The sequence below is a fragment of the Thrips palmi genome, unplaced genomic scaffold, assembly GCF_012932325.1.
Source record: "Thrips palmi isolate BJ-2018 unplaced genomic scaffold, TpBJ-2018v1 HiC_scaffold_7, whole genome shotgun sequence".
In the NCBI taxonomy this organism is placed as follows: Eukaryota; Metazoa; Arthropoda; class Insecta; order Thysanoptera; family Thripidae; genus Thrips; species Thrips palmi.
Window position 1 is genome coordinate 2,854,046 of NW_023144634.1, and position 24,058 is coordinate 2,878,103.

General features: G+C 52.2%; 6 protein-coding genes across 10 annotated transcripts in view; 4 read left to right on the forward strand and 2 right to left on the reverse strand.

Moving 5' to 3' along the window:
- Nucleotides 1-19: 19 nt before the first annotated feature.
- On the forward strand, nt 20-10,903 carry LOC117652709 (coiled-coil domain-containing protein 174). Its single transcript, XM_034397802.1, has 8 exons — nt 20-208; nt 317-522; nt 603-845; nt 939-1,234; nt 9,509-9,727; nt 9,797-9,949; nt 10,063-10,351; nt 10,475-10,903. The coding sequence occupies exons 1-8, from the start codon at nt 170-172 to the stop codon at nt 10,854-10,856; spliced, it is 1,827 nt and encodes a 608-aa protein (XP_034253693.1). The 5' UTR covers nt 20-169; the 3' UTR covers nt 10,857-10,903.
- On the reverse strand, nt 1,335-7,217 carry LOC117652256. 2 transcript variants are annotated; one of them, XM_034397024.1, is made up of 3 exons: nt 6,672-7,217; nt 2,836-3,006; nt 1,335-2,763 (listed from the first exon to the last, which is right to left on the reverse strand). In XM_034397024.1, exons 1-3 carry the CDS (start codon nt 6,757-6,759, stop codon nt 2,222-2,224), a joined length of 801 nt encoding a protein of 266 aa, XP_034252915.1. In that variant the 5' UTR covers nt 6,760-7,217; the 3' UTR covers nt 1,335-2,221. The 2 variants fall into 2 exon arrangements, with proteins under 2 accessions (XP_034252915.1, XP_034252914.1); XM_034397023.1 differs by lacking the exon at nt 6,672-7,217 and having other exon boundaries at nt 2,836-3,462.
- Nucleotides 10,904-12,761: 1,858 nt separating the features above from the next.
- LOC117652327 (protein ABHD1) lies at nt 12,762-15,771 on the forward strand. Its single transcript, XM_034397153.1, has 8 exons — nt 12,762-13,125; nt 13,318-13,487; nt 13,612-13,822; nt 13,905-14,017; nt 14,117-14,296; nt 14,373-14,415; nt 14,503-14,668; nt 14,742-15,771. The coding sequence occupies exons 1-8, from the start codon at nt 13,009-13,011 to the stop codon at nt 14,939-14,941; spliced, it is 1,200 nt and encodes a 399-aa protein (XP_034253044.1). The 5' UTR covers nt 12,762-13,008; the 3' UTR covers nt 14,942-15,771.
- Nucleotides 15,772-15,894: 123 nt separating this feature from the next.
- Nucleotides 15,895-18,250, forward strand: LOC117652328. 2 transcript variants are annotated; one of them, XM_034397156.1, is made up of 5 exons: nt 15,895-16,031; nt 16,347-16,531; nt 16,640-16,749; nt 16,825-16,966; nt 17,047-18,250. In XM_034397156.1, the coding sequence occupies exons 2-5, from the start codon at nt 16,350-16,352 to the stop codon at nt 17,717-17,719; spliced, it is 1,107 nt and encodes a 368-aa protein (XP_034253047.1). In that variant the 5' UTR covers nt 15,895-16,031; nt 16,347-16,349; the 3' UTR covers nt 17,720-18,250. The 2 variants fall into 2 exon arrangements, with proteins under 2 accessions (XP_034253047.1, XP_034253045.1); XM_034397154.1 differs by having other exon boundaries at nt 15,995-16,121.
- Nucleotides 18,251-18,299: 49 nt separating this feature from the next.
- Nucleotides 18,300-20,838, reverse strand: LOC117652329 (8-oxo-dGDP phosphatase NUDT18). 3 transcript variants are annotated; one of them, XM_034397157.1, is made up of 6 exons: nt 20,645-20,838; nt 20,224-20,414; nt 20,026-20,146; nt 19,698-19,935; nt 19,525-19,630; nt 18,300-19,450 (listed from the first exon to the last, which is right to left on the reverse strand). In XM_034397157.1, exons 1-6 carry the CDS (start codon nt 20,748-20,750, stop codon nt 19,205-19,207), a joined length of 1,008 nt encoding a protein of 335 aa, XP_034253048.1. In that variant the 5' UTR covers nt 20,751-20,838; the 3' UTR covers nt 18,300-19,204. The 3 variants fall into 3 exon arrangements, with proteins under 3 accessions (XP_034253048.1, XP_034253049.1, XP_034253050.1); XM_034397158.1 differs by having other exon boundaries at nt 20,224-20,445; nt 20,645-20,786; XM_034397159.1 differs by lacking the exon at nt 20,645-20,838 and adding an exon at nt 20,492-20,621.
- Nucleotides 20,839-21,173: 335 nt separating this feature from the next.
- LOC117652712 overlaps nt 21,174-24,058 on the forward strand; it is a 196,551-nt gene continuing 193,666 nt past the window's right edge. Inside the window, exon 1 of the mRNA XM_034397804.1 lies at nt 21,174-21,369. The gene's annotated coding sequence lies outside the window, so the exon portion shown is untranslated. The remainder of the gene's footprint in view (nt 21,370-24,058) is intronic.

Consider the following 24,058-nt stretch of genomic DNA (forward strand, 5'->3'; position numbering starts at 1 on the left):
TCCGGCTGTCAGGCAGAGATCAATGTGTGAACTGTATTGATTGATGGAAGGCGACGGTTTATGTTTTGATTTTACGTCTTGTTTTCGTCAGCTGATGCAGAACTTAGGTTATTTGAAGTTTAAAATTAAAATAGACTGAATTAAAGTTTGGCATGTGCCTAACAGCAAGATGAATACTGGGTCCAAACTTGATATTAGCAAATCTTCTGTAAGGATCACTATCTTTGTTTGTTTTAAGATGAGAAAAGGATGTTATACCATTATGAGTTGTGTATGTTTCATTGTGAATGAACTAATTTGATTTATTGCATTACAGTTGCTAAGCCTCCAGGCCGAACTTGCTAGAAAACGTGAAGAAGCTGCAAAGTCAAAAGCACAAGCTCAAGGAAACTATATCAAACCTCTCGCCAAGCCAGCAAAGAATTCCATTTTCAGTCGATCGAATGCAGGATTAGAAAATCGACAAGCAAATGATGTTCATGATTTGGCTCCGGATGAGGAATCAAAAATAAATAAATCCAGGTAAAGCAACAGATTTTGTTGCCGCAGTGACCTTAGTTTGGTTTTTCTTGTAGACTGTTACAATCTTACTTCCCTTCCAGATCTATCTTAGAAAAAAAGGCGAAACTTTATGACAGTCTCTCAAAGAATTCCTCAAATCATGAACAATCAGATTATTTAGTAGACTTTTCTGGGAAGGCAAGTGATGATAGACAGTCCTATGGTCGTGATTCACCAGATGATGCTGAGGAAAGACGCAGGAGAGAGAAAGAGGAAGAAGAGGAGGAGGCCAGGAGGGCAGACAGTGATGAATATGACGCACCATCAGACCCAGAAGATGATTGGTAAGTTCTTTGATCCAAGAGCATCTGAACATCGCCCAGTTTATCTTTAGGTATTGATATTCTTCACTTTCATGCTCTACTATGTACTTCCAGGGTTGACTTCAAAGACTCTTTAGGACGAACTCGACGCTGTTTGCGACGTGACCTTTCTCGCTTTCGGGAACTGGATGATCGCCTTTTGAAATCCCTAGAGCCAAAGACTCCCACTGTTGAGAGAGAATCTCCTCCTCCTGGGCCATCACCCCCTGCTGGACTTCCCGCAGGATGCGCTGCTCCAGACCTCTTGTCGGATGATATGAGAAGAGAGCAGCAGCGTTTGAAATGGGAAGAAGAGGAGCAAAACTTGCGGGATAAATCGGACATTCATTACCAGGATGTTCTGTTTGAAGGTAAGTGCCAACTATGTATATATAAACCTTTAATTCATAAGTATTGGCTCGGATCATCGTATCTTTTTAAAGACAAAGAGTGAAGAAAATAAGGTAACTCTTTGAATTTTCAATATTTTTATTAATTTTTCTTTACGAGTAACATTCTTACTGTAACTACGCAAATAAAAACATAAAGCTGAAATGACTGAGTAGAACAAAGCCAAACTTGGGTTTTACACCAGGTTTTTATTTTTTTTTATCACTAGCCTTCTAAATTAGAGAACTAACTTAATGAACTTAGACCAACATCACCTAATGGCACCTCATACCATTTTTTTTTTTTTTCGTGCCAGTGCAAGTACGAGTATTGTAACTTTCAAGACATCACTTTCAATCAAAAAAAAAAAAAAAAAAACAACAACAAATGAAACAGAAAAATTGTGTTTGGCTGACCTATGCCGTAGATAAATTAATACACATACATAATACATAATAATAATTTACATTAATCACAAGAAATTACTTTGAGGCTTAAGATACATGGAAAGTTTTTCAAACTGAGGTATATACATATGCATGAGAAAAACTGTCTAGTTTTATTATTATCCAAGTGCAAGGAGAATTGGGGGCAGAAGAGATCAAAGGGATCTATCAATGTTTAGGGTTGGAATATATTCAATGTATGCTCCACAAATAAAGTATGAGTATGCATTACGGGTCCTCAAAGTTCTAGGACTGAGTATTGTGTTCGAAATAAAAACTAAGACTAGTTCATGACGCCAGCAGTGTGCTTCTTGGTGCCATCTGGGGTGGTGCATTGTTTTGTACTCGCCATCCGTGGCACTGAGCACAGGTGCCCAAGAAGGGGAACCCTCAAGGTCACAGCCGTCCCCCTTTTTTTGGCAGCGTTTTTTTCTTCCAAGGGGTTGCAAAGATACACAGGCGCGTAGGGTCGCTAATAATTCTCAAAAAGAAGGGTGGTACCCCCAACGCCCCCCGACGCCCCTAGTGGGCGGCATCGACTCTCCAGACGCGCAGCGCCACGAAGAGCGCCCCCAGCACGCACACCACACTGCCGTGAGTGCGGCGCGCGTCGCCGGAGCCGCTGCCACTGCCGCTGGCCTTGCCGGTGGCGTTGGTGGTGGTGTTGGCCTCCAGCGTGATCTCGATGCTGTCCTGGGACGAGCTGCCCCACTCGAGGTCGTCGCCGGGGGCGAGCGTGGTCGTGGTGGAGGAGACCGTGGCGGTGGACGCGGGGTCGGACCGCGCCGTCGTCACGGCTGGCGGCTGCCTGCTCGTGACGTCGCAGTCGTCGGTGAGGTCGGGGAGGTCGCCGTCACCGCTGCCGGCCGAGGCGTCCTCGACGGCGGCGTCCTCGTCGTCCTCGGGGGCGCGGCGCCGCTTGAGGGCGGCGCATCGTAGCTGCCGCATCTCCGCCTCGGTCTGCGCGTTGCAGAGGCGGCCGCTGCAGTAGCAGTACACCACCCCGTTGGCCACCCCGCAGGGCTCGTAGGCGCGCTCCGCGCACGTCCTCGTCAGCGTCGTGCCTGCGGAAGAAGCGGAGCCACCTTGTTACACACCCGCCGCTCCACTGTAAGTCTGAATCGAACTGGCCTTACCGTCGAACTTGGTGAGGCAGCCCTTGTAGTCGGCCGGGCACTCGCGGGGCAGCCCCAGGTCCGGCTCCGGCTGGCACTGCGGCGGCGGCGGCTGTCCGGCGAACAGGGCGCGGTGGTCCCGGTCCTCACCGCCACACACGTGGCAGTGGACCCTCTCCGACATCATCGGGACTGGAACGGGCGAGACAGAAACATTGAGTGCTGCATCCAGGCCGTCCTGGCTGTCATCTGGCGGGGTTGCGGCGTCGGCCTTCCCTCGGCCTGCCGCGTTGTCGATATGCCTGTGAGTGCAATGACAGGCAGACACGACCAGTCCCCGAGTGGGAGTCGAGAGGCCGTCCTTCCCTGTCCAGCAAGCGCTGCTGTCCCTCTCTCTCGCACTCGTGGCGAGCATGGTGCGTTCCGCAGGGGAGCGAGAGAGACAGCCCGGTCGGAATCAGCCCAGCCCGGTCCTAATTGAAACCGATGGGTCCATGTGAAGCAAGAGGCCATCCGCGTTATTTTCGGACTTGCCTACCTTTTGCGAGTAGGGTGGGGCCTTTGTGGCCACCTTCGCTGGGAGCGTGCTGGAGGCATGCTGGGAGCGAGTCTACTTTGACGTGCCTGCCGGACCGGGGCGGGGGTCGCCCCTCGCCCCCCTCGGAGCTTCCCTCAGCGTGTCACCGGCCCCGCCCCGCCCCGCCCCGCCCCGCCCCGCCCCGCCCCGCCCCGCCCCGCCCCGCCCCGCCCCTCAGTGCGGCGACTTATTTTGGGCGTGTTGCAGAGGTGTGCGTGGGCGTCGGATGCGCCGTTAAACGACGTTGGATCGCGGGGGCGTGGCACGGCGTGGCGCGGCGCGTGCCGCTGTGACTCACGCGTGCTGCTCTGGCTCTTGTCGATGATACCCGCGCCAAACCGCACCGCAGCGCCACACCGCCGCCCTGCCCGTAACATGACCAAGACCCCCTCGACTTGGCAGCAAGTCTCGCCGCCACGCCGCCCGCCTCGGACCGCGTCTCGGACGTGCCGTGCGGGAGATATGCAAAGAATGTTATTGAAGAGTTCAAGAATGCGGCCGGCGGGCCGGCGCACGCGTGTTCCGGAGATGGGGGTGGCACCGCACGCCGTCAAAGGAGAGAAAAAGGGGAGGGTGTCCACTGTAATCTTGGCCTGCTAGGTCCTTGGGAAAGTCACCAGGCCGCCAAAGCTCCCTGCCATCGTTTCCACTGTTTGCATTTTCTCTCCGATTCGGCCTTGCAGAAAATAAAGAACTGCCCCTTGCTGGTGGCCGGGTACGTACAACAATGTGCAGACAAAATTGGAACGTGGCTGCCCCTGGCTGTCGAACTCGTGTTGTCAGGACTTTTGTTTTGTTGGAGCGAGGGTCATCTGATCTGGCGACCCCCGCGGGCTGCTCCTCCACCGCCAGGCCGGGCCGTAATCAATTTGACTGGCGGGGCGGGGCGGCTGGGACTGGACCTCTGCGCTTTGCTCCCATTGCAGCAGCACGCAAAAAAAGAAAGAAAAAGGGGAAAGAAAAGAGGTTAGGGCTGGCGCCCGCTGCCTCCTACACTATCCGTCATCGCGCTTTAATCGACTGGCCTCAATGCTGCATTGTCAAAAAACGTTCAATCGAAGTGAACGGAATTAAGTTGATTTTGTTGAAGAGGAAAGCGGCAGACTTGTAGGAGCACAGGGCGCGCGCGTCGGCCGGAGCGGCCGGTGAGAGCACGGTGCGCCCTGCGCCTGCGGGCAGGCCGACTGCTGACCCGGCGGACAGCCGGGCGCTGCGGGCAGTCCAGTGGCAAGGCGCTGTAGTGCTCCTCAGCCTCGGCCTCCTCACTCCGCTCCACTGCCGTGTCATCCTTCCACCTGTCTCTCTCGCACCGCTACGCGACGCCCCGCGAGTGCGAGAGAGACAGCTTCACTCCGTTTCGAGTGCCTTTCCTGCGAAGTCCACTAGTCGAGACGCCGGTTTTCGCACTCGCAGTGGAGGCGACGCCCGACGGGGAATTCCATCCTCTCTCGCAGACTGATTCCGAAAGTTCGTCGCCCTGTCTCTCTCGCTCTGACGAGGCGTCCCGTATCGGCACGAGGGAGACGAGACTCTGCAAGGCGCGCGCGTTCTCTCTCTTTCTCTCTCGCTTCAAGTCTTCCAGGGATCATAAAAAGAAGCTGATTACTCGACTGGTGACTGGGAGCGTAAGCGCGTAGCTAGTAGACCAAGGGACGGACCCGCGATGAGGTCATGCAAAACTTATGAGTCGACTAAGAGAAACTGGACAACTGTTGTGCCGTGCCGGTGTTTCACGGTGCCTTATGCCCACGCCGGCTGATTCCTCACGGTACCTTCTCTCTCGCACTCACGGGGCGCCGCGCAGCAGTGCGAGAGAGACAGGGCGACGGAAGCACTGGACTGGATCGCGCGCTTTGGTCGGCTTTGGCTTTGACGCATTCCGCGGGGAAGTCCTCGACGTCACCGTCACGCCGACACCGTAAAGTGCATGCCGGATTACGTTGCCAGTTAGGCCTCTCTCTCTCTCTCTCTCTCTCTCTCTCTCTCTCTCTCTCTCTCTCTCTCTCTCTCTCTCTCTCTCTCTCTCTCTCTCTCCCCCTCCCTTTCTCCCACCTCCTCCCGGGATCCATTTTGGCATTTTATCCGCCCCTGTCGGTTAGCCTCGACGGCGGGTGCGGCTGGAGGCGGCGGGGGGTCAAAAGTTTGTCCCGTCGCGTCGCGACCGAGGTGAGGGGAGGGGAGGGGGAGGGAAAACCAAACCTAGACCGGACCAGGGGCAGGCCGGCAGGGGTTTATCCCGTTCGCAGTTTGATGAAGGCGGCCCATTGTGGCAGGGATCGGGCCAGCCCGAGGGCCAGCCAGCCCCCCGCCCCGCGGGACATGCCGGAAGACCAATCAAATCCAGCAGTGAAAACTAAATTTCATCTATTTACAGTGCACTCGTTGGACAGTGACGACACACGCTCGTTCCGTCTCCCCTCCCCCTCCCCCGCACGCCCCATAAAGCTAAGACTGATTGAACGGCCAAATGGCCGAATGCCTTGTAATTGCTGGAGACCTCATTGCGGCTGGACGGGGCTGAGAGAGGGAGGGAGAGAGAAAAAAAAAAAGAGAGAGAGAGACGACCGTTCTTTACTGTCGGATCGATGCTCGTTTATTTATGATACAACCCTCTCCCTCTCGTCGTCCCCTTTCACTCCTTTTCTCAGTTTAGCCCGGTTTAGGTTTAGCCCCAGGGAAGCAGCGAGCCCGAAAGCCGGCTAGTCAGGCCAGCCCGACCATCCTCGTGTGGGCAGGTGAACATCCATTTAACGAATGTCTCTAAATGAACTTTTCCCTATAGAAAAGACTTCCCACAGTATAAAAAACAGAAAATTAGTTTATTTTTTTAAAGTAGCAATCTAAAAACATCAAAGATTTTTTAAACTGTTTTTAGCCTCACTATGGAAATGCTTAGTATAACTATAAACATCAGCTACCCTCGTCCAAAAACCCTATAATTTTTAAAAATTATTCTTGGCATTGTTTGTTCTTGTCCCACTTCCCTCCTCCGGCATCGCCACCCTCCGTCGCCCCTCTCGCGCCCCCCGTGACCCGTCTGGTCTTTTTTTAGACCTTTTGTGTCAACCACCCATGGACGGCCTTGAAAAGCGGCGGGCGGCTGGCCTCGAGGCTGGCCTTCGGTGCCTTCGGAAGGAAGCCGACGTCGTCTGCTCGCCGGTCCTCTTTTTCTCAAGGCCTCGAAATGGCAACGGAGCAAAAGGGATGCAATCGGACGCAGCATTAGTTGGCCCGTTGGTGCGTGGGGGTGGCATTGGCGTCTGGAGTCTGGTTGACGTACTTGCGGCGGCCGCGGCGAGGAGGCTGACGAGGCCGGCGGCGACCACGAGGGCGGCCGCCCTTGGCGCCGGGCAGGTGGGCGGCGGCATGCTGTGGTGCTTGGCGGCCTCGTTGGCGGCGCCCAGGACGTCCTGCAGGGCCTGTCGGCGGCCCGACGGCCTGCTGCTGTGCGTGATGCTGGCCGCTTATCGGGGCCGAGACTGGGAGACTGGGGCGTGACGGGGTCGGGGTGCCGAGGAATGAAGTGAAGGAGTTATCTATCTATCGGCCGGCCTGGCGGGGCTGCCGGGGCTGCCCTTGGTGAGAGCGCGAGGCTGGCGGCCTCCTCCACCCCCGCGACCCGCGCATGCCGCGGCCACGCAGTGCACGCAGTGCCACACGATAGCCGGTAGCCCTGGCTGCCCTGGCTTCCTGCCTGGGTTGCTCTTGTTTCGCGACTGCCGCCGCTTGCAACTTGGACCGGCACTGTCGGACTGCGCGGCGCGTGGACTGCTCGCCTGCCCGCTCGGCAGTGCTTCGCGATTCCCGCTTCGCCTCGGCGGCGTCCAGACGGAGACTGGCTGAACCAAAACCAACAACTGGTGGGGCGGGGCGGGGCGAGGATGAGATAGGGAGGGGCGGCCGGCCGGTCAGTGTATGCCCCCCTCCCCTTCTCGTACCCCTACCCACTGTCACCCCCGAGCCTCACACAGCCTCCTGCGTGTCCGCTTCGTCGTCTCACCCCCCGGTGGCTGTCTCTCTCCCACCCCGACTCATGACTGGGAGAGACGGAGACGAAGCACCGTTCAGAGTCCTGGCCCTTCTCGTCACTTGACAGTGTATGCACGTGTGCGGTGCCGGCAGTGCCGCGTAGGCATGGCGTTGCACAGTGGGCCAGAAGACAGGTGGAGGCGGCCAAAACTCTAGACGCGTTTTGAGCTCCAGAGTCGCAGAATGGGACTCGAAACGAACGTGTGACCCCGCCAATGGATTGCTCTCCGAACGAGGAGTCCATTGGTGGGGTCACACGTTCGGTTCGAGTCCCATTTTGCGACTCTGGAGCTCAAAACGCGTCTAGAGTTTTGGCCGCCTCCACCGGTCTTCTGGCCCACTGTGCGTTGCAGGGCACGCGGGCCGAGCGGCACATTGGCGTTGCAAAGCTGCCTTCAACGCGTAGCCTGCCGTGGCCTGTCAGCTGGAAGGCTGCAGGGAAGTGCGCGCCAGCACGCCAGCCGCGGACGCCAAGTGGACGCGGGGACGCAGCTGTCCACGGGGCGGGGCGGGGCGGGGCGTTCATTATCCAATGTACCGCGGCGGCCAGATTCTTGGCGACAAACGGAACGCACCAGATCGACACGCGACGGTCTAGGTCAGGATTCCCCGAGAGCCGGCCGGGATAACCCTGGAAAGTCATGACGGCAATGCTGATCGTGAGACGTACACTTTTGTTTTGGTGGTCATGCGGAAATTCCGTACTGAATGAATGTCAAAATTTTCTCATGTGGCCAAACGGCCTTGGTGCTGTTGCGGGTCGCAGCCTTCGAGCGGCCCGTTCTGCAGTGTGGTTCAGGCGCGGATACAGAGGGGGGGAGGGGGGGCAATGGGGTTTTTGCCCCCCCCCCCTAGCCCCTAGATGCCGCCTGAAAGGTGGGCAAAAAGTGCTACTTTGCCCCTGTAAGTAGGCAAAAAGTACGACTTTGCCCCCCCATAGGCCGCCTCTGGATCCGCCACTGGTGTGGTTGCGTAACGAGGGAGGCCGCGAGTCGGCGGACCGGTCGAGGGACGCATAATTATGGCAATATCAATATCATTATAACGGGCCAAACGGTCGACCCGCCGCTTTTCGGCCGCTTCGACGCTTGTCAAAAGAATTTGCTACACGTGTTCACTGCTGCCGCGAAGGGCGAAGCAGCTTTCCGGCTGGGGTTTTTGCGGTGTACTGTACCGCCTTAAGTCTTACTCTGGCTCCGCGACCGCGTCCGCGACCAGCCCTTGCAGATTGGCGCGCTCGGGCAGCCCAAGCAGAGTACAGTCGTGCCCGGCATCTCAATGCCACACTCCGCCAGGCCAATGCGGTGCAGGCAGTGCAACGCAGCGCAGCACAGCGCGCGTGTCCAGAAGTGCAGAATGAAACCAGGGCCGCGGTTAGATCAGGCGGAGTACTCTTCGTGACCTTGGACGTATCTCCTCCTCCAGTTGGGCGATTCACAGGCGATGCCCTTTGGACAGGTTCTTGCTGTGCCCCCGCACTCCCATTTTCGACCCCAGCCCTCCCCAGTGGAGTGGGTTGCCGGCTCACGACCCACAGTGGGCCAGAAACCAGGGCAGGCGGCCAAAATTCGAGACGCGTTTTGAGCTCCAGAGTCGCTAAATGGGGCTCAAACCGAGCGTGTGACCCCACCAATGGATTCCTCGTTCGGAGAGCAATCCATTGGTGGGGTCACACGTTCGATTCGAGTCTCATTTAGCGGCTCTGGAGCTCAAAACGCGTCTCGAATTTTGGCCGCCTGCGCCGGTTGCTGGCCCACTGTGCGACCGGGCGGCACTGCGCCTTGGCTGCGCGCTCCGCGGTGTGCGCCGTCAGCCAGATGCCTCACCCGGAGTGACGGAGTGAAGGAAAGCGAAAGTCAGCCCTCTTGGCCGTATTGTTTCCCGGCCGAGTGCCCCGGCACTGCCTGCAGTGCCTGTTCCTCGATGAATCTGCCGCGTCGACCCTGTGGGCCTGGAAGGGGGTGGGGTGGGGTTGCCGCCACTAGTACACCGTGTGACCTGTTCGCGTTTGTTCAGCCATCCTGCAGCATTTGCGTTGCGTCCGCCATGTCTCCCCTCTAACGACACCCCTTGTCTCTGTCCCTCCAGAGGCTCGCACGCACGGCGTGGGCTACTTCCCGTTCTCGCGCGACGAGAGCGTGCGCCGGACGCAGCAGGACGACCTGAAGAAGCTGCGCAAGGAGACGGAGGCCAAGCAGAAGGCCGCCCTGACGCAGCGCGAGCGGCGCCAGCAGCTGCTCAACGCGCGCCTGCGGGCCGCGCACAACCGCAAGCGCGCCAGGGAGGGACTGCCGCCCCTCGGGGAGGGTGAGTACCGCACAGTGTGCCAGTAGCTGTGGAGATTTTCTTGAATGATTGGTGTATCTTTCCGCACAGACGAGGAGCTGCCCGGCGCCAAGACCGAGGAGGCCGAGCAGGTGGAGGAGCCCGAGCCCACCCCCGTGCCCACCGTCCAGCGAGCCAGCGGCCCCAGGCCCAGGCCGTCGCCCGCCATCCGGCCGTGGGACATCGGCAAAGAGGGCGTCCCAGGTGAGGGCAGGGGATCTGTCTCTGTCAGAGTGTTTTGCGTGACGCGGCGCCGTCGGGGTAGGCCGCCCAACTGGCTCGCGTGCTGTGCTGATTGTCGCTCTCTGCCATTACAGTGCTGACTCAGTCCGAGTGGAACGACAAGCAGCGCGCCGAGCGGAAGAAGGAGTTCGCGCCGCCCTCGTTCTACGAGGACCGCCAGGGCGACCGCCAGGGCGCTGAGCGCCGCGACCGCCAGCCCGACCGCCGCCGAAGAAGAGACCGCGATGACGACGACATCGGTCCGCCCGCGCCCAGCAGCTCACCGCCCCCGGGACCCGCGCCGCCGCCGTCGCCACCCCCGGGCCCGGTGCCGGCCCCAGTGCCCGCCCCCGACCTGTCGTGGATGAGCGTGCCGCCGCCGGCGTTCGTGCCGCCCCCGCTGCACCTGCCGCCGCCAGGGTGGCCGCCACACCCCGTGCCGCCCCCGCAGCCCCCGCTGCCGCCAGAGGACCCCGACGACTCGCGCGGCGGGCTGTTCTTCACCAGCAAGAGGCCCAAGCGGGACTGGCGCGCGGCGCAGGCGGCGCAGGAAGTGCGGCTGCCCATGGAGGAGGAGGAGGACTTCTCCGAGGAGCCGCCGCCGCCCGGGGTGACGGAGCCGCCGTCGCCGCCAGCGCCGCGCCGCCGCGAGGAGAAGAAGAAGGGTGGCAGCGACGCGGGCCGCGTGGGCGCGGAGATCGCGCCGCCGCCCACCATCGAGTACTTCGGGCCCTCCGAGTCGGCGGCCGAGCGCAGCAGGAGGGCCGGCCAGGGCGGCGGCCAGGGCGACCTCTCGGCGGCCATCTCGGCGGGGCTGCGCTACCTCAGGGAGGAGAGCGAGAAGAAGGAGCGGAAGCGCACCGACAAGGGCTGGGCGGACTTCATGTAGAGCCGATGTTACCACCTCGGGAAATAAATTGTGATACTTTTGTCGTACAGCTGGCTATCTTTCGTGCCCGATATCCGACTTCCCGCCTCATTTCTGCACACACTGTCACTGCTCGCAACACTCACTTCAGACCCGCGCACACCGCGCACGCGGTGATATGCATATTTAGGCGTGACACTCGCGCCGCCTGGGAAACGGGCAGCTGCTTCTCAAACAGTAGAGACCCACTTTGCGGGCAAACTGCATTGTCAGGGGCGCACGCTGAGCTCACCCACAAACTTGTCCGGAATCCGAATGACCCAGTTTCAGAAAATGGTCGATCCTTTTCCCTCGCGCACAACCTGGCTATAGGTTTGTGGGCGGCCCCCGGCGTCACAAGGGCCTGCCTCGCAGTCTGCCTCGCAGTCCCCTCCAGAGGTCATTTCCATCAGGGCGGCGCGGCGGTGTGCCAGCGGCCAGCGCGCTCAACCTAAGCTGTGCCGTGTCCCAAAGTCCGAACCACACAAATCCGGCGCAGAACGTCAGTCAATCAAAACCGAGACACTTTTAGCGGGCTGGGGCCCCTGGCGGCGGAACGATGCCGTCCCGTCGAACAAGGCTGCGTTCGGGTTGCCCACCCGCCAGGCGCCATGGCCCCTTACGACGGCGGGGTAGGCAGTCCCGTCGAGCAGGGCTGCATCCGGGTTGCCTACCTGCCAGGCGCCATGGCCCCTTATGACGGCGGGGTAGGCAGTCCCGTCGAGCAGGGCTGCATCCGGGTTGCCTACCCGCCAGGCGCCATGGCCCCTTACGACGGCGGGGTAGGCAGTCCCGTCGAGCAGGGCTGCATCCGGGGCGCTTTTACACCTCCTCGCGCAGAAGGTGAGGCCAGTTCCTTTTTCGCTGAGTGTTTGCCTTGCCGTGCACGAACCAACCGCATGCGAGGAGAGTGGTTCCGAACAGTGCGGAAACGGGAACGGCCCATGAGTGCAAGAGAGACAGAGCGACGGGACGCATCGGGACTATCCTGCCCACCTAGCCCTTATCTCGAGGCCACCACCTGATTCCAAAGGCCCCTTCCGACGCTCTGTCTCTCTCGCACCCCCGCGGGAAGCCCCATGAGTGCGAGGGAGACAGAGCGACGAGCCGCATATCCTGCAGGACGGCTGTGCTGCAGTGTTATCGCGCTCGCGTCACTACAACAGGCGTCACTCCAAAGGTGTGCCTCATGCGCGCGTTCGATGGCCAACATCCGACTGGCCCGGCCAGCCTGGGCCAGCCCTACACTCTAAATATGGGGTGCCCAGAAACTGGGCGCCTTTGTCGCCCGCCCCACTTTTTAGGGTGCCAAATGTCGCCCAGTTCCTGGGCACCTTTGTCACCCAGTCTCGGGGTGGACAAACCATTAGGAAACCTGCCTTCACCCATGGCTCAGCAGCGACTGAGGTGCCGAAGGTGCCCAGAATCTAGGCACCTTAGTCGCCCAGGATCTAGACACCTGAGCATGCTACCATGGGAGAAGGCCGGTTACTGTATGATTTGTCCACCCCGAGCTGGGCGACATTTGGCACCCTAAAATGTGGGGCGGGCGACAAAGGCGCCCAGTTGCTGGGCACCCCATATTTAGAGTGTAGCCGGGAACAGTGTACGTCATGTGTCCTGTGGGCCCAACGCTGCGGATAAGTTCGGGGATCCCTTCGGCGCGATAGCAACGCCTTGAATAGAGATTGAGGTTACCGGCAAGTCACATCTTTTTCACGCACTCCATCTTGTCGTCTCTCTGTGGTCTCTCTGCAGTGCGCTGTGCATGGAGCCTCTGCCGCGGTCGTGGGGAAGGGAAGGGAAGTCTCCGTGGAAGTCCCCAAGCTCAAGCTCGAAGGGGAGGGGGGGGGGCACGTGCGGACTTCGGCCCGCGTCGCAGTGGTGGGGGTGGAGTGGAGTCCCGGCATCGGCACGGCACGGGAAGGGAACGGGACGGACGGGCACTGAAGCAGTGCACCGCGCCCGAAACCAAAACCACGACGTCGGGGTGGCAAAACTTTTCTGTCTGCCTTCCAGTGCCGGATTTAAAGGAATACAGTGGACTGCTCTGGCCTCTCCGGCCGTGTCGGTGGTGATTTTGCTCCAGGTGCTCTAGTTCCGGACATCGTGACACTGCAGACACTGCACAGAAATGGATTTCTTGTCGTCTGCTATCCCTTCGCTGGACTCGGATTTTCTACCCCGCTGGTACTTGGCAGCGTTCGTCGTCTCCGGTTATGTCATCTACTACATTTGCGAAGTTGCGAAGGTTGGTTCAAGTTTAAAAGTATGACGGTTTTACATAAAATTTCTTCATGACATTGTGAGGTTGAGGTTACTCGCCAAGATAAATTTTTGAAAGTTGTTGAGCGCTTCCTCTTATTTTTATTTATGAATTGCATGCTGCTTAAAATTTTAATAGAAGTTGTCCAGTATTTTTAATTGATGTGTACTTTTGCAGGTTCCTCAATTAGCTTGCGCACCTGGAGAGTTTCGTTCTTTCCTGGAGCAGAAGGTTCCTATTCTCAAAGAGCGATTCTGGCCAACAATCTGGTGCATTGAATCTCGAGCTCAAACAGTTTTAGCAAATGTATTTCGAGAACGACTAATGAAACAAGTTCATTATCGAAGGTAAGTCTCATGACTGTCTCAACAACATTTGGCACGTTAAATAAAGGTGCTCGAGTTGTATTGATAGATCAATTTATTTTAAGAATGTCGTTCAGATTATTTTTCAATTTTTGTTTGTTTCTAGGGAGGTTTTGGATTTGCCTGATGGAGGACAACTGGCTCTTGATTGGTTAGAAGACAACTGCACAGAAAATTCCCCTATCCTTCTCATTTTACCTGGTCTCACTGGATCCAGCCAAGCTGAATACATAAGATGCCTTGTCCAAGCTGTAAACCGCAGTGGGTTTAGAACTGTTGTTTTCAACAACCGCGGACTTGGTGGTGTTGTTCTCAAGGTATTGTCGCTACTGTCTCAAATAATTGACTAACTAGTGTCAAATTCCCAAAACAGTTTTGATTTTTACTTGTTTTGATCAGACACCCAGGCTTTACAATGCCTGCAATGGTGAAGATCTTGCAGAAGCTATAAAACTCATCAAAGCAAAGAATCCAAATGTTCCTCTGGCAGCTACAGGAATTTCCATGGGCGGGTTAGTGACATTCTTTGAAGAAGAAAATAAAATGATACTCTGTTTCTGGTTTTTAGGCACGCACTTTTGCCTCTATTTCTTATTCTATTTTCGTTTCAGGTTGGTTTTGGGTAATTATATTTCAAGAAGAGGAAAGTCTGTCAGATCCGAACTGGCTGCGGCAATGTTGATATCCGTACCATGGGATTTATTCAAAGCTTGCGAAAGCATTGAAAAGCCTGGTTTGAACATGATGCTCAACAAGCACTTGGCTGATCTATTATGCCAAACACTGAAAAAGTACAGCTAAAATCCAAGAAATGTGTATTTTCTAGCTAACTCTGAACTGTTAGTTAAACTGTTTTTCTATTTCCAGGCAAAATCATTTGGATTGGGGTAATCTTGATGATACTTTTAAGGTTTGTGTCCCCTATTTTAACATGAGGGCATTGTTCTTCTTTGGTTTGCTGTACAATGTGATCTTATCATGTACGTTTCTTTTGCAGAGCCGTACCATTCGCGAATTTGACAGTAAATTCACTTGCAAGGCTTTTGGATACTCGGATACTAATGAATACTACTCAGATGCTACCCTTCACACAAAGTTGCACCAGTTTCAAATCCCAACGCTTTGCCTCAGCGCAGCTGATGATCCATTTCAACCTCTTGATGGTATGTTTTATATTTAGGACATGTAATAATGCTTAAATGCATTTTAAAACTTTATCCTTTTTTGTTTTTACAGCCATACCAGTAGATGAGTTCAACAAATGCAAAAACATAGCAGCAGTTGTGACTGCTAGGGGAGGACACATTGGATTCATGGAAGGTTTCCTACCCTCCTCTTACCGAGGTAAAGATGATTATATGGATAGAATTCTGTGTCAGTACTTCAGTGCCATATTTCGGGATGGAGGAAAAATCATGGCTAAACTGGATGGTTGAACAAGGGAGGCCATCCCATTTTATCTACATAATATGGGCACAATTTATTTCCCTCCTTGTGCTTGTTGCACCCTCATTGTCGTCCAAGAAAGTTAGGGACGGTAAATTATTAGTCTGCCTTTTCAAATCCTTAACCAAATAGTCACTCTGAAAGCGGGTATAAAAAAGAGCACAGACATTATTACAGTAATAACAAAAACCAATGTGCTTTATAGTTCACAGTTGTTACCCTACAGTATTATTAGGTGAAGGCATTTGTGTTGTAGTTATGTCTACCCAGAGCCAACTTAAATAAATTCTGGACTATGAATGTCATCTCATGGTTGGTAAAAATTCTGTAGAAAGTGGGTCTAAATTTTAGAGAAAGTTCACCTTTAGGTACGCACAACTCTTCTCAGTCTTGTCAACAAGAAAAATTAAGACTACTATTTTTAATTAAAAACTCTTGTGTACATTTAAAAAAATTTAAGTACTTGACCACAGCTGTTGGAGTGCTGAGTGTCTTGTATGTAATACTTTAAGTTATTGTTAGTAAAGATACCTAGATTTTCTGTGTTAATTAGTTTTAGAAAACTTTAAAATTAAAACACTAATGAGGCTGATTAATATTTTAAGTAACATCCACCATATTTTAGCAGAAATAGTTTTAGTAAACTGAAAATCTGTCTTCTACTTACCTTTATCTTCCACTCTTAACGTTATCAATACTGTCTTGCTGATAGCCCTTTTATCATTGTATAATATTTTGTATTGTTGCTATTTCAACATTGTATTCCATATGCTTTTCACAACTTTTGAAATATAAATGGATATTTGCTCAAGCAGCTCAAGCTAGCCTACTGTTCATTTGCCTGAATTTTCCAACACTTGGACCTGCCACTGCCTGCCACCCTTCTAGCGGCAGAGTCACCTAATCACCAATCTCCACAGGTGACATTGACATTCCCCGCAACCCCGGCCCCTCCCCCCTCCCCTTCCCCCGCTACACTGTTGTTGTTTTGTTGTTGTTTTGATTCGCAACCACCACCATAACCCCAAACACTAGCAGAAGAACAAGCCCGAATGATTCTTTCACATCTCTTTGTACATAGTAAGTGTACATGAATTGTACTTGTTCTTTCGGCAGCAGTTTCCTGCTCTGGGTGGTTTGGTGTAGGCAGTTACGAAAGACACTCAAATGGTTAATTTATGAGTTTTTGGTATATGTGCCTGCTCCGGCACCTGTTTCGTTTTCGCTTATGTATCTGACTGTATCTATCGTGCATGTTTCTGTATCTGTTTACGAATAGAATAGAGCACTTAGTTTTATCTTCCATTGTGAATGAAAAAGTCTGCTGCTTGACTCCTGACACCATCATTTGACAGGTAGCCATAGCCTCCTTATTAAGTGTTTGTTTCTCTTTAGGACATGGCCTCCTCCAGAAATCCCTCACCATCCCCGTCTATCTCTTCGACTTCAACCGACGTCACATCTGATTTGAGCCCTGAAGAAGCTGAAATCAGAAACTTTGTCAAGAAGCGACTAGGCAAACGGCTTTTCCTGGGGCATTATCAGGAACGCAGATATGTCGACACCCTTAGACTGTATAGGTGGGTTCTTTTAAAATTATGTTGCGTGTTGTATATGCATTCATGCTTCACATCAGTAGTTCTTGCATCACTTTTCAATGAATCGTTTTAAATCGTATGAAATTTCAGAGATGTGGTTGTTCTTCATAAGTCCGAAACGGAATTACAAGTTGATATTGAGAGAGTTCAGCTGAAACTGATTTCCTTTTACCGTGGTGGAAAGTGGTTAGGCATTACCAGTAAGTTTGATGATTGCTATCTATTTTTTGATTTGGACTGAATGTTCCTATTATACAGAAACTTAAAAATTTCAGGCCCAGATACTATTGGAGCTCCAGCAGCAGGGCATTGCCTTTGGACCAAGCTTCAGGATGTTGCTTTTGGCTTCTACTGGTTTCAAATAAGGCAAATTCGTTTTGAAGACAATGCAGTGGAAGTGAGGCTGAAAGTCATTAGGTATGGTTTTAATTTTACGTTTTTAAAACAACAATTAATTTTTGGATTAAGAAAAACAAGGTCTGCTTATTTGTTTTCAGAAAAGTAAATGAGGAAGTCATTGCTCCTGCGGCTGCTGCTCCTAGCTTGTCCAAAACTATATCCGACAATGTAGACTCATTGAAGAGCCGCATCAAAACAAGTATCCATTCTATGAACGAAAATCCTTCCTCCAAAAAGGAATCATCCTCTGAGAATGACAATCCATCCTCGAAAAAGGAATCACCCTCTAAACCGTCACAATCTGTTCCTGAGAATGACTGTGCAGAAAAAGAGGGCTCTGTCCCAGTGCCTGATAAACACACAATTACAGTAGATGATATGAAAGTACTTGGCCAAGTTGTAATCCATAATTGGAAAGAGATTTTCTTGTTCCTAAGCACAGCAATTGTAGGCATTGTTATTGGACTTGCTAAGTGTGTGGAATATGCTGGTAATTTCTCATTGAAACTCTTGCACGAATTTTCATTTTTAATGAGAACATTAACTCCAATCGTCTTAGGTGTGATAGAACTTGTGGGTAAACTAGTTGGTGGCTTGTATCTTCTAATTGCAATGCTATTCCGAGGCAATGGACCTCCTCCTCCACCTCAACAGTTCAGGCGCCCTCAGCTTACCATGGGCGCCCAGCGTACTCCTGATCAATTTGGTCGTGAACTCTTTTTCAAAAGAGCTGGACCACCTGGTTTTGAAAATAGGCGGAATAGATATTAGATCTTTATTCACACCTTAAAAAAAATTTTAAAAAATGAAGCCAAGTTTAGTCCTCCTCTGCCCGCCCTTGTTGTACTGTTTTAATCGTGAGAATACTATTTCTTATTTATAGCTAGTGGTTCAATGTAGAAATACTCCAGATGAGCGGAAAGCTCTACAATGTCTTGCTTATTGTCTAGCTTTTTTTTTATTTTCTTGTCAAATGATTTATTTATGGCTACTGCATATTATATCCTTTTTTCATCTACTGAGGGACCATTCTCTTTTATTATTCTTGACAGTGATATGTTTTTGGGCGTTTTATGTTCCAAATGGCTACAAATCTAGTGGTTTGTATTAGAATAGATGCATGAGCTATGAAATAGTGATGCATTTCTACTGTTGCATGACAAAATATATGTGATTAATGACTGTTCTAATTTAATTTTCTCTTGTTTTTAAGTTGAGAGCATGTTATTATTGTATGAAAGTGGTTTGTAAATACTACTTACACCATAACCATTGTTGAATAAAGTACGTTTGATGTAGTAAGACAGGTGATTTTGTTTCCACTGCTCTCTCCGCCAATAAAAGAACACAATTTTCAGAGTTAGAAAACATTTACTAAAAAATCTTTTATGAGAGGTAACAGTCTATCATGCCAATAAAATCTATAAATAGTAATAATGAAATGAGTAATTTGTTACTACACCTTGCTTCACCCTACATTCACTACCTTTTCAGATAAACAAGATACTGAAGTGACGAGGAAAGGCAAAATTGAAGCAATAACAATTTGGATGAAGGAACCTATCTAGACTTAACATAAGTAATGTGAAGTACAAAACAAAACAATCATAAATTCTTGATGATATATTATCTTTTCTTAAATAAAACAACACACAAAATAAAGTATTATTGAGCATAGCATAGGTACCAGACCTACACCTCAGCCTCAGGTACTTCCAAAGATTAATTTAAATTCCACTACCGCACCATTCAAAGTTTCGATGGGTTAGAAGAAAACCATTAAAAAAAATATAAGTGGATGGATTTTGTTTAAAACAAGGGTTGTATGTTTGCTCTAGAAAGAGAGCTGCACTGTTCTACAGAAGTAACATTACAAGAAAGTATGAACTAGGTAATTTTGAATGTGAACGGCACAAACCAAAATTTTACAGAGAATACTTTGGAAAACTTCAAAGGCACATGACATATTGCTGTTGTTACAGATTAATACAAAATTTAAACAACTTTCTACTGAAATCAAAACAAAATTACTTAAAACTTGATTGAAGTTCACACCTAACTGAGATGAATATTGGAGTGGTTCAATGTTTAGGGGATGTATGGAATCTTTGATAAATTTCCCCCGCCACCAGTTTTCTGTCCCATAAAAGAAGCCTACTTTATGAGTGGATTTAATAAGAGAATAAATTAAAATAAGTAAAAGAAAATATCAGGCTGGCAATACTGTTAAGTAAATCTCTACCCTTGTAGCTGACTCTACCGAATCACGTGCAGAGGAAGTGTCATGTTCTTTGGCAGGCATGCAAGTAATTTCTCTCCAAGATCTCTTGAAACCTGACCCCAAGAATATTTGTCTATTGGGAATACATCTTCGAGAGGCACTTTGAAGGAAACAAGCATGGTAAGGCATAGTCCATCATGCATTGCCTCTGGTTTTCCACAGTGTTCCACAGACATCAATCCATGAGGTTTGTGAGATGGAACATCTGCCCCAAAAATCTCCTACAATAAAGAAAAACAGAGTTTGAGCAACAGGAATTGAAGAACATGAATACCATGAATATGAACATACTCACAATCATGAATTTGAGAAGTAACGAATGAAGATTTCTATTGTGGTTAATCTCACACATTGGAAGATGAACTTCAGTCTTCTCTGACAGCAAGACATGGAGTCGATTGCTGGAATATTTTAAATTGATTAGTTTAACTCACACCCAATCAAAACTTTAAATAACATGCACCTCACCTGCTCTTTTGTCTAGCACAAACAACAAGTCTCAGGAGCAACTTTTTGTGAGGCTTGATTGCTGGCAATACATTAGAATGTATTGAATGATTATTTGAGACAGAGCTTTGGTGCTCACGGGCCATTTCAATGATGCTGTGAATGTCTGACGCTCTAAGGCTCAATTCATTAATATCTTGAATCCATTTTGCTTGCAGAGACTCACTGTCGGCATCAGCAGGTGTTTTCAGCTTTCCTCCTTCAGAGACCAAAGTAAAAAAATGTGAAAGTTTCTTTCATGAAAGTAAACTACATGAGAAGTATATCAATTGAGGCAGCTGGAACAAACCTGTCACGTTTCCTGTGAACACAAACCGGAACCATGCTTTACTGGCACATTCAACCATTAATAATGTAGTAGGCTGCATTTCCAAACCAGTTTCTTCCAATACTTCTCTTACAACAGCTTCCTACAGCAAAAAGAATTCAATCAGTCCACGAAAACATTTAGCCTAAACCTAGAAAGTAATATTAAAAAATCAAATACCTCTAGATTTTCTCCAGGATTTACTCTTCCTGCCGGTAAATACCACTGTCCTGCACAGGAACTTTTGGCCTCTTGCATCATGAGGACTTCACCCTGGGAGTTAAATAGCACTCCCATTGCAATGTAGGTGACAGTGTTTCCCAGGATTGGAATGTAATCCGATGGTGTAGTTGGAGTAACGCCTTTGGCAGCTGTGAAAGTATTAGATGTAAAAACAAGATTCTACAATGAGCACACTCTTAGTGAGCAATGTATACCAAAGAGAGACTTTCTACGACAAGTAAGAAGTAGTAGTAAGAAGGGAAGGCGAGCGGCAGAATCGGTAAAGGTCTTAGGACTGCCACCATACGTGGTGAGGTTATTGAACTGCTGATGTGATCGGATCGCCAGTTCAATGAGGTGACGTTCCTAGACCACTCACCTGTCGCTTCATTCTGCGCGGCCAGGGTGAAGTCGCACAGCTCGTCATCCTCGTCCAGGGCTTCTCCAGAGAGGAGCTTTCTTATGCTGGCTTCTGCTTGTTCCATAACTTTTGACACTTCGACAACAGACGACAAGAATTTCCAACGAGACACGACGTAAACAAACAGGGTAGGGTAGGATAGGAAGTGGAAGTAGGCACAAGCCACAAGTTTTGACCGCTAGGGGCGCCAGGGGCGCCATAGGGAAGCAAACGGCGGCCATGCCGGGTACAGTTTTAGAACTTTAGCTCTCGTTGTGAGATTCTAAAGGAGATATAATTTGCATCATTGGAAAGCTTGGAGTGTCATCCACAATTGGCTCGCTTACTTTACGGGCTTATCTTGCAAGACTACGAAGTTGTGAGTGAAACTAACGGACTCCCGTGGACTTCCCGGGGTCTAAAGTACACTAGCGCCACCTACCGCGAGTTTTACGTGTCGCGTGCCGGAGTGCGCTCGCCTCTTTAGCTAACCTAGCATCATCCTCAGTGGCCGTTGGCCGTCCGTCGGGCTCGGCAAAATATTTGTGTGGCGGTGATTATGTTTTGAATGTAACGTTTTGGCGCGGTTTGAATGATCGGTCAGTGTTTGTGAAGTGCTTGTGTTCGTGCTCAGTGATTAGTGATTTACCGCACCTTTGGAATACCTCCTATTCTGGATATTCGCCATGTAATAACGTTTCAAGGTAAGTAGTCTACGCCACGGCAGACGGCAGGCCAGTGCACTACAGGTGATTGGGATCCTCTCGTGAGGAAACATGTTCAAATTTTGTCACCGCTGGTGTCTGAGCGATCAACCACCATGTAACGATTTGTTGGTGACAGTTGTCATTCACAGATAATTAAAAATGTTCAAGTGACACTTGTTTATTTTTGTTGGGTGGCTTGTTTGAATGGGGATGACCAATCTTCCCTGTAGTCTCTTGACACCAAACCGTATCAGGGTAGTTTCTGGGAAGCGGGAAGACCATTTTCCATTCCTGTTTTAATTTTTCATGATTATTGGATATTATTGCCCCTTTATTCCAAGACCAATAGATTTCTGTTGTTTGTTTGCTGTGCACACATTTGGCAAAAAGTTGTAAAATTGGACTAGATTAAGCAACGATTGGTTTATTTCAATTTGGGCTTGTGCCTGTTATCATGGGTTTAAAACAAATCAAATCTCTTACTTTGTGATTGAGCTCTAACCTCACTTCTCCAGCAGCTGACCTGATCGCTGTCTTACGCTCAACTGCACTGCATGTCTGAAAGCCAGCTGCGTCGTACTCTGTTATGTTCTACTTCTCTAACACAGTGGTCTTTCCCGGAATGAAACCTCAACTCTTGTATTGGACCAATGTATTGGACCTGGAAATATGGACAGTCAGAAGGGATTGTGACTACCGTTCACGGAGACAGAAATGATTCATTTCCCTTTTCTTTTGCGGTACCATCATCGTAAAAAGTGAAGAACCATGGCCACATTCCATCATTGCCTGAAAGTGGTTGGGAGTGAGCTTTCTTCACTGAAAGCCTGAGAGGAATGAGTTGGATGTCTTGTCTCCCTTTTATCTCCACCCATCTGTCACCAATCCGCCCCTTCCTTCCGAGAGGGTGCTCCCCTCCCCCTCCCCCTCCCCAGCCGGCGTGCGGAATGCTCTAGCCAAGCCCTCGGCTTGTCTTGTCGGGGGCCGTCCCCAAACTAGCGAGTCGATGACTGGCCACCCTCGCTCGCGCCGCCAGCCGGGGTCATTACCCCTCCGCGGAATCCCAGCCCCAGCCGCAGTGGGCGTGGTGGGTGCTGACGGTGTGCTTAGGGCCGGGCCCTAGGGCCGGGCCCTGCCACCCTCGCCACCCTCGCCCTCCGCCGGCGGGGGAGCCGGCCGGTGCGTGCGGCGCGCGGCGTGCGTGGCCGTGAGGGGCATGGCCGTGAGCGTGAGGGGGAGGGTGGCGTTGCAGGGGCGCGGCGGCCTCCAGCCCTCCAGCCTGAGACAGCCAGCCAGGCGGGCTGGGCCCATCTGTCTGCTGTCCCAGCTGTCCCAGCCCGTGGCGCTGTGCCCTGCTGTGCCCGTTGCCGCCGTGTTTGAGGAGCTTCGATGCCCACGGGGCGCCAAGGGCCAGGGTGCCAGACACGCCCCGCCACGCGCCGCCACGCGCCCGTTGATGCATGACGGATGACGGCGACCTTGACGAGGCACGCCCACGACGTCCTCGACGTCCAGCCGCATGCCGCCGGCCCGGCCTGCCCTCCGCACCCCGACGGCCTGCGACGGCCGGCCGCTCCCCGACCTGACTCACAGTGGCGCCCCGTGGCCGAGGCTTTGGCGCGGACTGTACTCACCCCTTGGCCTCGCCGCGGCCTGCCGTCGTGGGTGTTGCTTGGGACTGTACAGTGCACGCGCCGGGGGCGGGGGTAATTGCCCTGGCAGCACATCCTAGCCGTTTTGCCGAGGATTACGTGTGTTTCTGTGCAACCCTCCGCAGGCGCGGTCTCTAGGCCCGCCGCAAGTAGGCCGCCGATCGGCCCCTCGCTCCCTCTCTCTCGCACCCGTGAGGCCGCCGATCGGACCGTGCCTCCCTCTCTCTCGCACCCTTGCGCGACCCCGCGGGCGGCCCGTCCCGCCGTGAGTGATGGCTTATTTGTACCAATAAAGTGAAAGCGCCGCAGTAATTCGTTTATTTGAGATGATCCGCTGGCCGACCTTTGAGGCGCTGCCTGCCCTGCACAGTGGGCCAGAAGACCGGTGGAGGCGGACAAAACTCTAGACGCGTTTTGAGCTCCAGAGTCGCTGAATGGGACTCGAACCGAACGTGTGACCCCACCAATGGATTGCTCTCCAAACGATGAATCCATTGGTGGGGTCACATGTTCGGTTCGAGGCCTGTTTAGCGACTCTGCAGCTCAAAACACGTCTAGAGTTTTGTCCGCCTCCACCGGTCTTCTAGCCCACTGTGCCCTGCCTGCGCGGCGTGGTGTTGATTGGCGTTAGCGTCGCAGCGCCGGCGTGTGAGGAGTCTCGCTGCGGCAGAATCCTCGAACCGGCCCGAACCCGAACTTGAACCCGAACCGAACCGGTCCGACTCAAAATCCATCATCCATCGCGGTCGAGCCCACCGCCGATTGCTGATTTCGCGCACGGTTTCCGTTTCCGCGCAGTTCGGAAAGGCAACGGGATTCCAATGCGGCCGTTTTCGGCGCGGCCGGGGATCGAACCCCGGACCGGGACCAGCAGCGACGACGAGCGCGCGGCTTTTGAAAGGCGAAGGTGCTTCCGTGCTGTTGTGGTACTCTCTCCGTGTGATTGGGGCGCCGTCTTGCTGTCGCCTGAGGCCCGGGCCGCACAGTGTGCCGCACAGTGTGCCCTCGGCGCTCTGTCTCTCTCGCTCCCCCAC

Coding starts and splice junctions, on each gene's coding strand:
- LOC117652709 (XM_034397802.1), top strand. CDS start 170: ATGAATACTGGGTCCAAACTTGATATTAGCAAATCTTCT. Junction 523..602: donor TCAAAAATAAATAAATCCAG/GTAAAGCAACAG, acceptor CTTCCCTTCCAG/ATCTATCTTAGAAAAAAAGG. Junction 10,352..10,474: donor ATGAGCGTGCCGCCGCCGGC/GTTCGTGCCGCC, acceptor GTTCTTCACCAG/CAAGAGGCCCAAGCGGGACT.
- LOC117652256 (XM_034397023.1), bottom strand. CDS start 3,229: ATGCTCGCCACGAGTGCGAGAGAGAGGGACAGCAGCGCTTGCTGGACA. Junction 2,764..2,835: donor CTGCCTCACCAAGTTCGACG/GTAAGGCCAGTT, acceptor CTTCTTCCGCAG/GCACGACGCTGACGAGGACG.
- LOC117652327 (XM_034397153.1), top strand. CDS start 13,009: ATGGATTTCTTGTCGTCTGCTATCCCTTCGCTGGACTCGGATTTTCTA. Junction 14,297..14,372: donor TTATGCCAAACACTGAAAAA/GTACAGCTAAAA, acceptor TTCTATTTCCAG/GCAAAATCATTTGGATTGGG. Junction 14,669..14,741: donor TCCATTTCAACCTCTTGATG/GTATGTTTTATA, acceptor TTGTTTTTACAG/CCATACCAGTAGATGAGTTC.
- LOC117652328 (XM_034397154.1), top strand. Junction 16,532..16,639: donor GACACCCTTAGACTGTATAG/GTGGGTTCTTTT, acceptor ATGAAATTTCAG/AGATGTGGTTGTTCTTCATA. Junction 16,750..16,824: donor AAAGTGGTTAGGCATTACCA/GTAAGTTTGATG, acceptor TAAAAATTTCAG/GCCCAGATACTATTGGAGCT.
- LOC117652329 (XM_034397157.1), bottom strand. CDS start 20,750: ATGGAACAAGCAGAAGCCAGCATAAGAAAGCTCCTCTCTGGAGAAGCC. Junction 19,936..20,025: donor GTTCACAGGAAACGTGACAG/GTTTGTTCCAGC, acceptor TGGTCTCTGAAG/GAGGAAAGCTGAAAACACCT. Junction 19,451..19,524: donor TACTTCTCAAATTCATGATT/GTGAGTATGTTC, acceptor TCTTTATTGTAG/GAGATTTTTGGGGCAGATGT.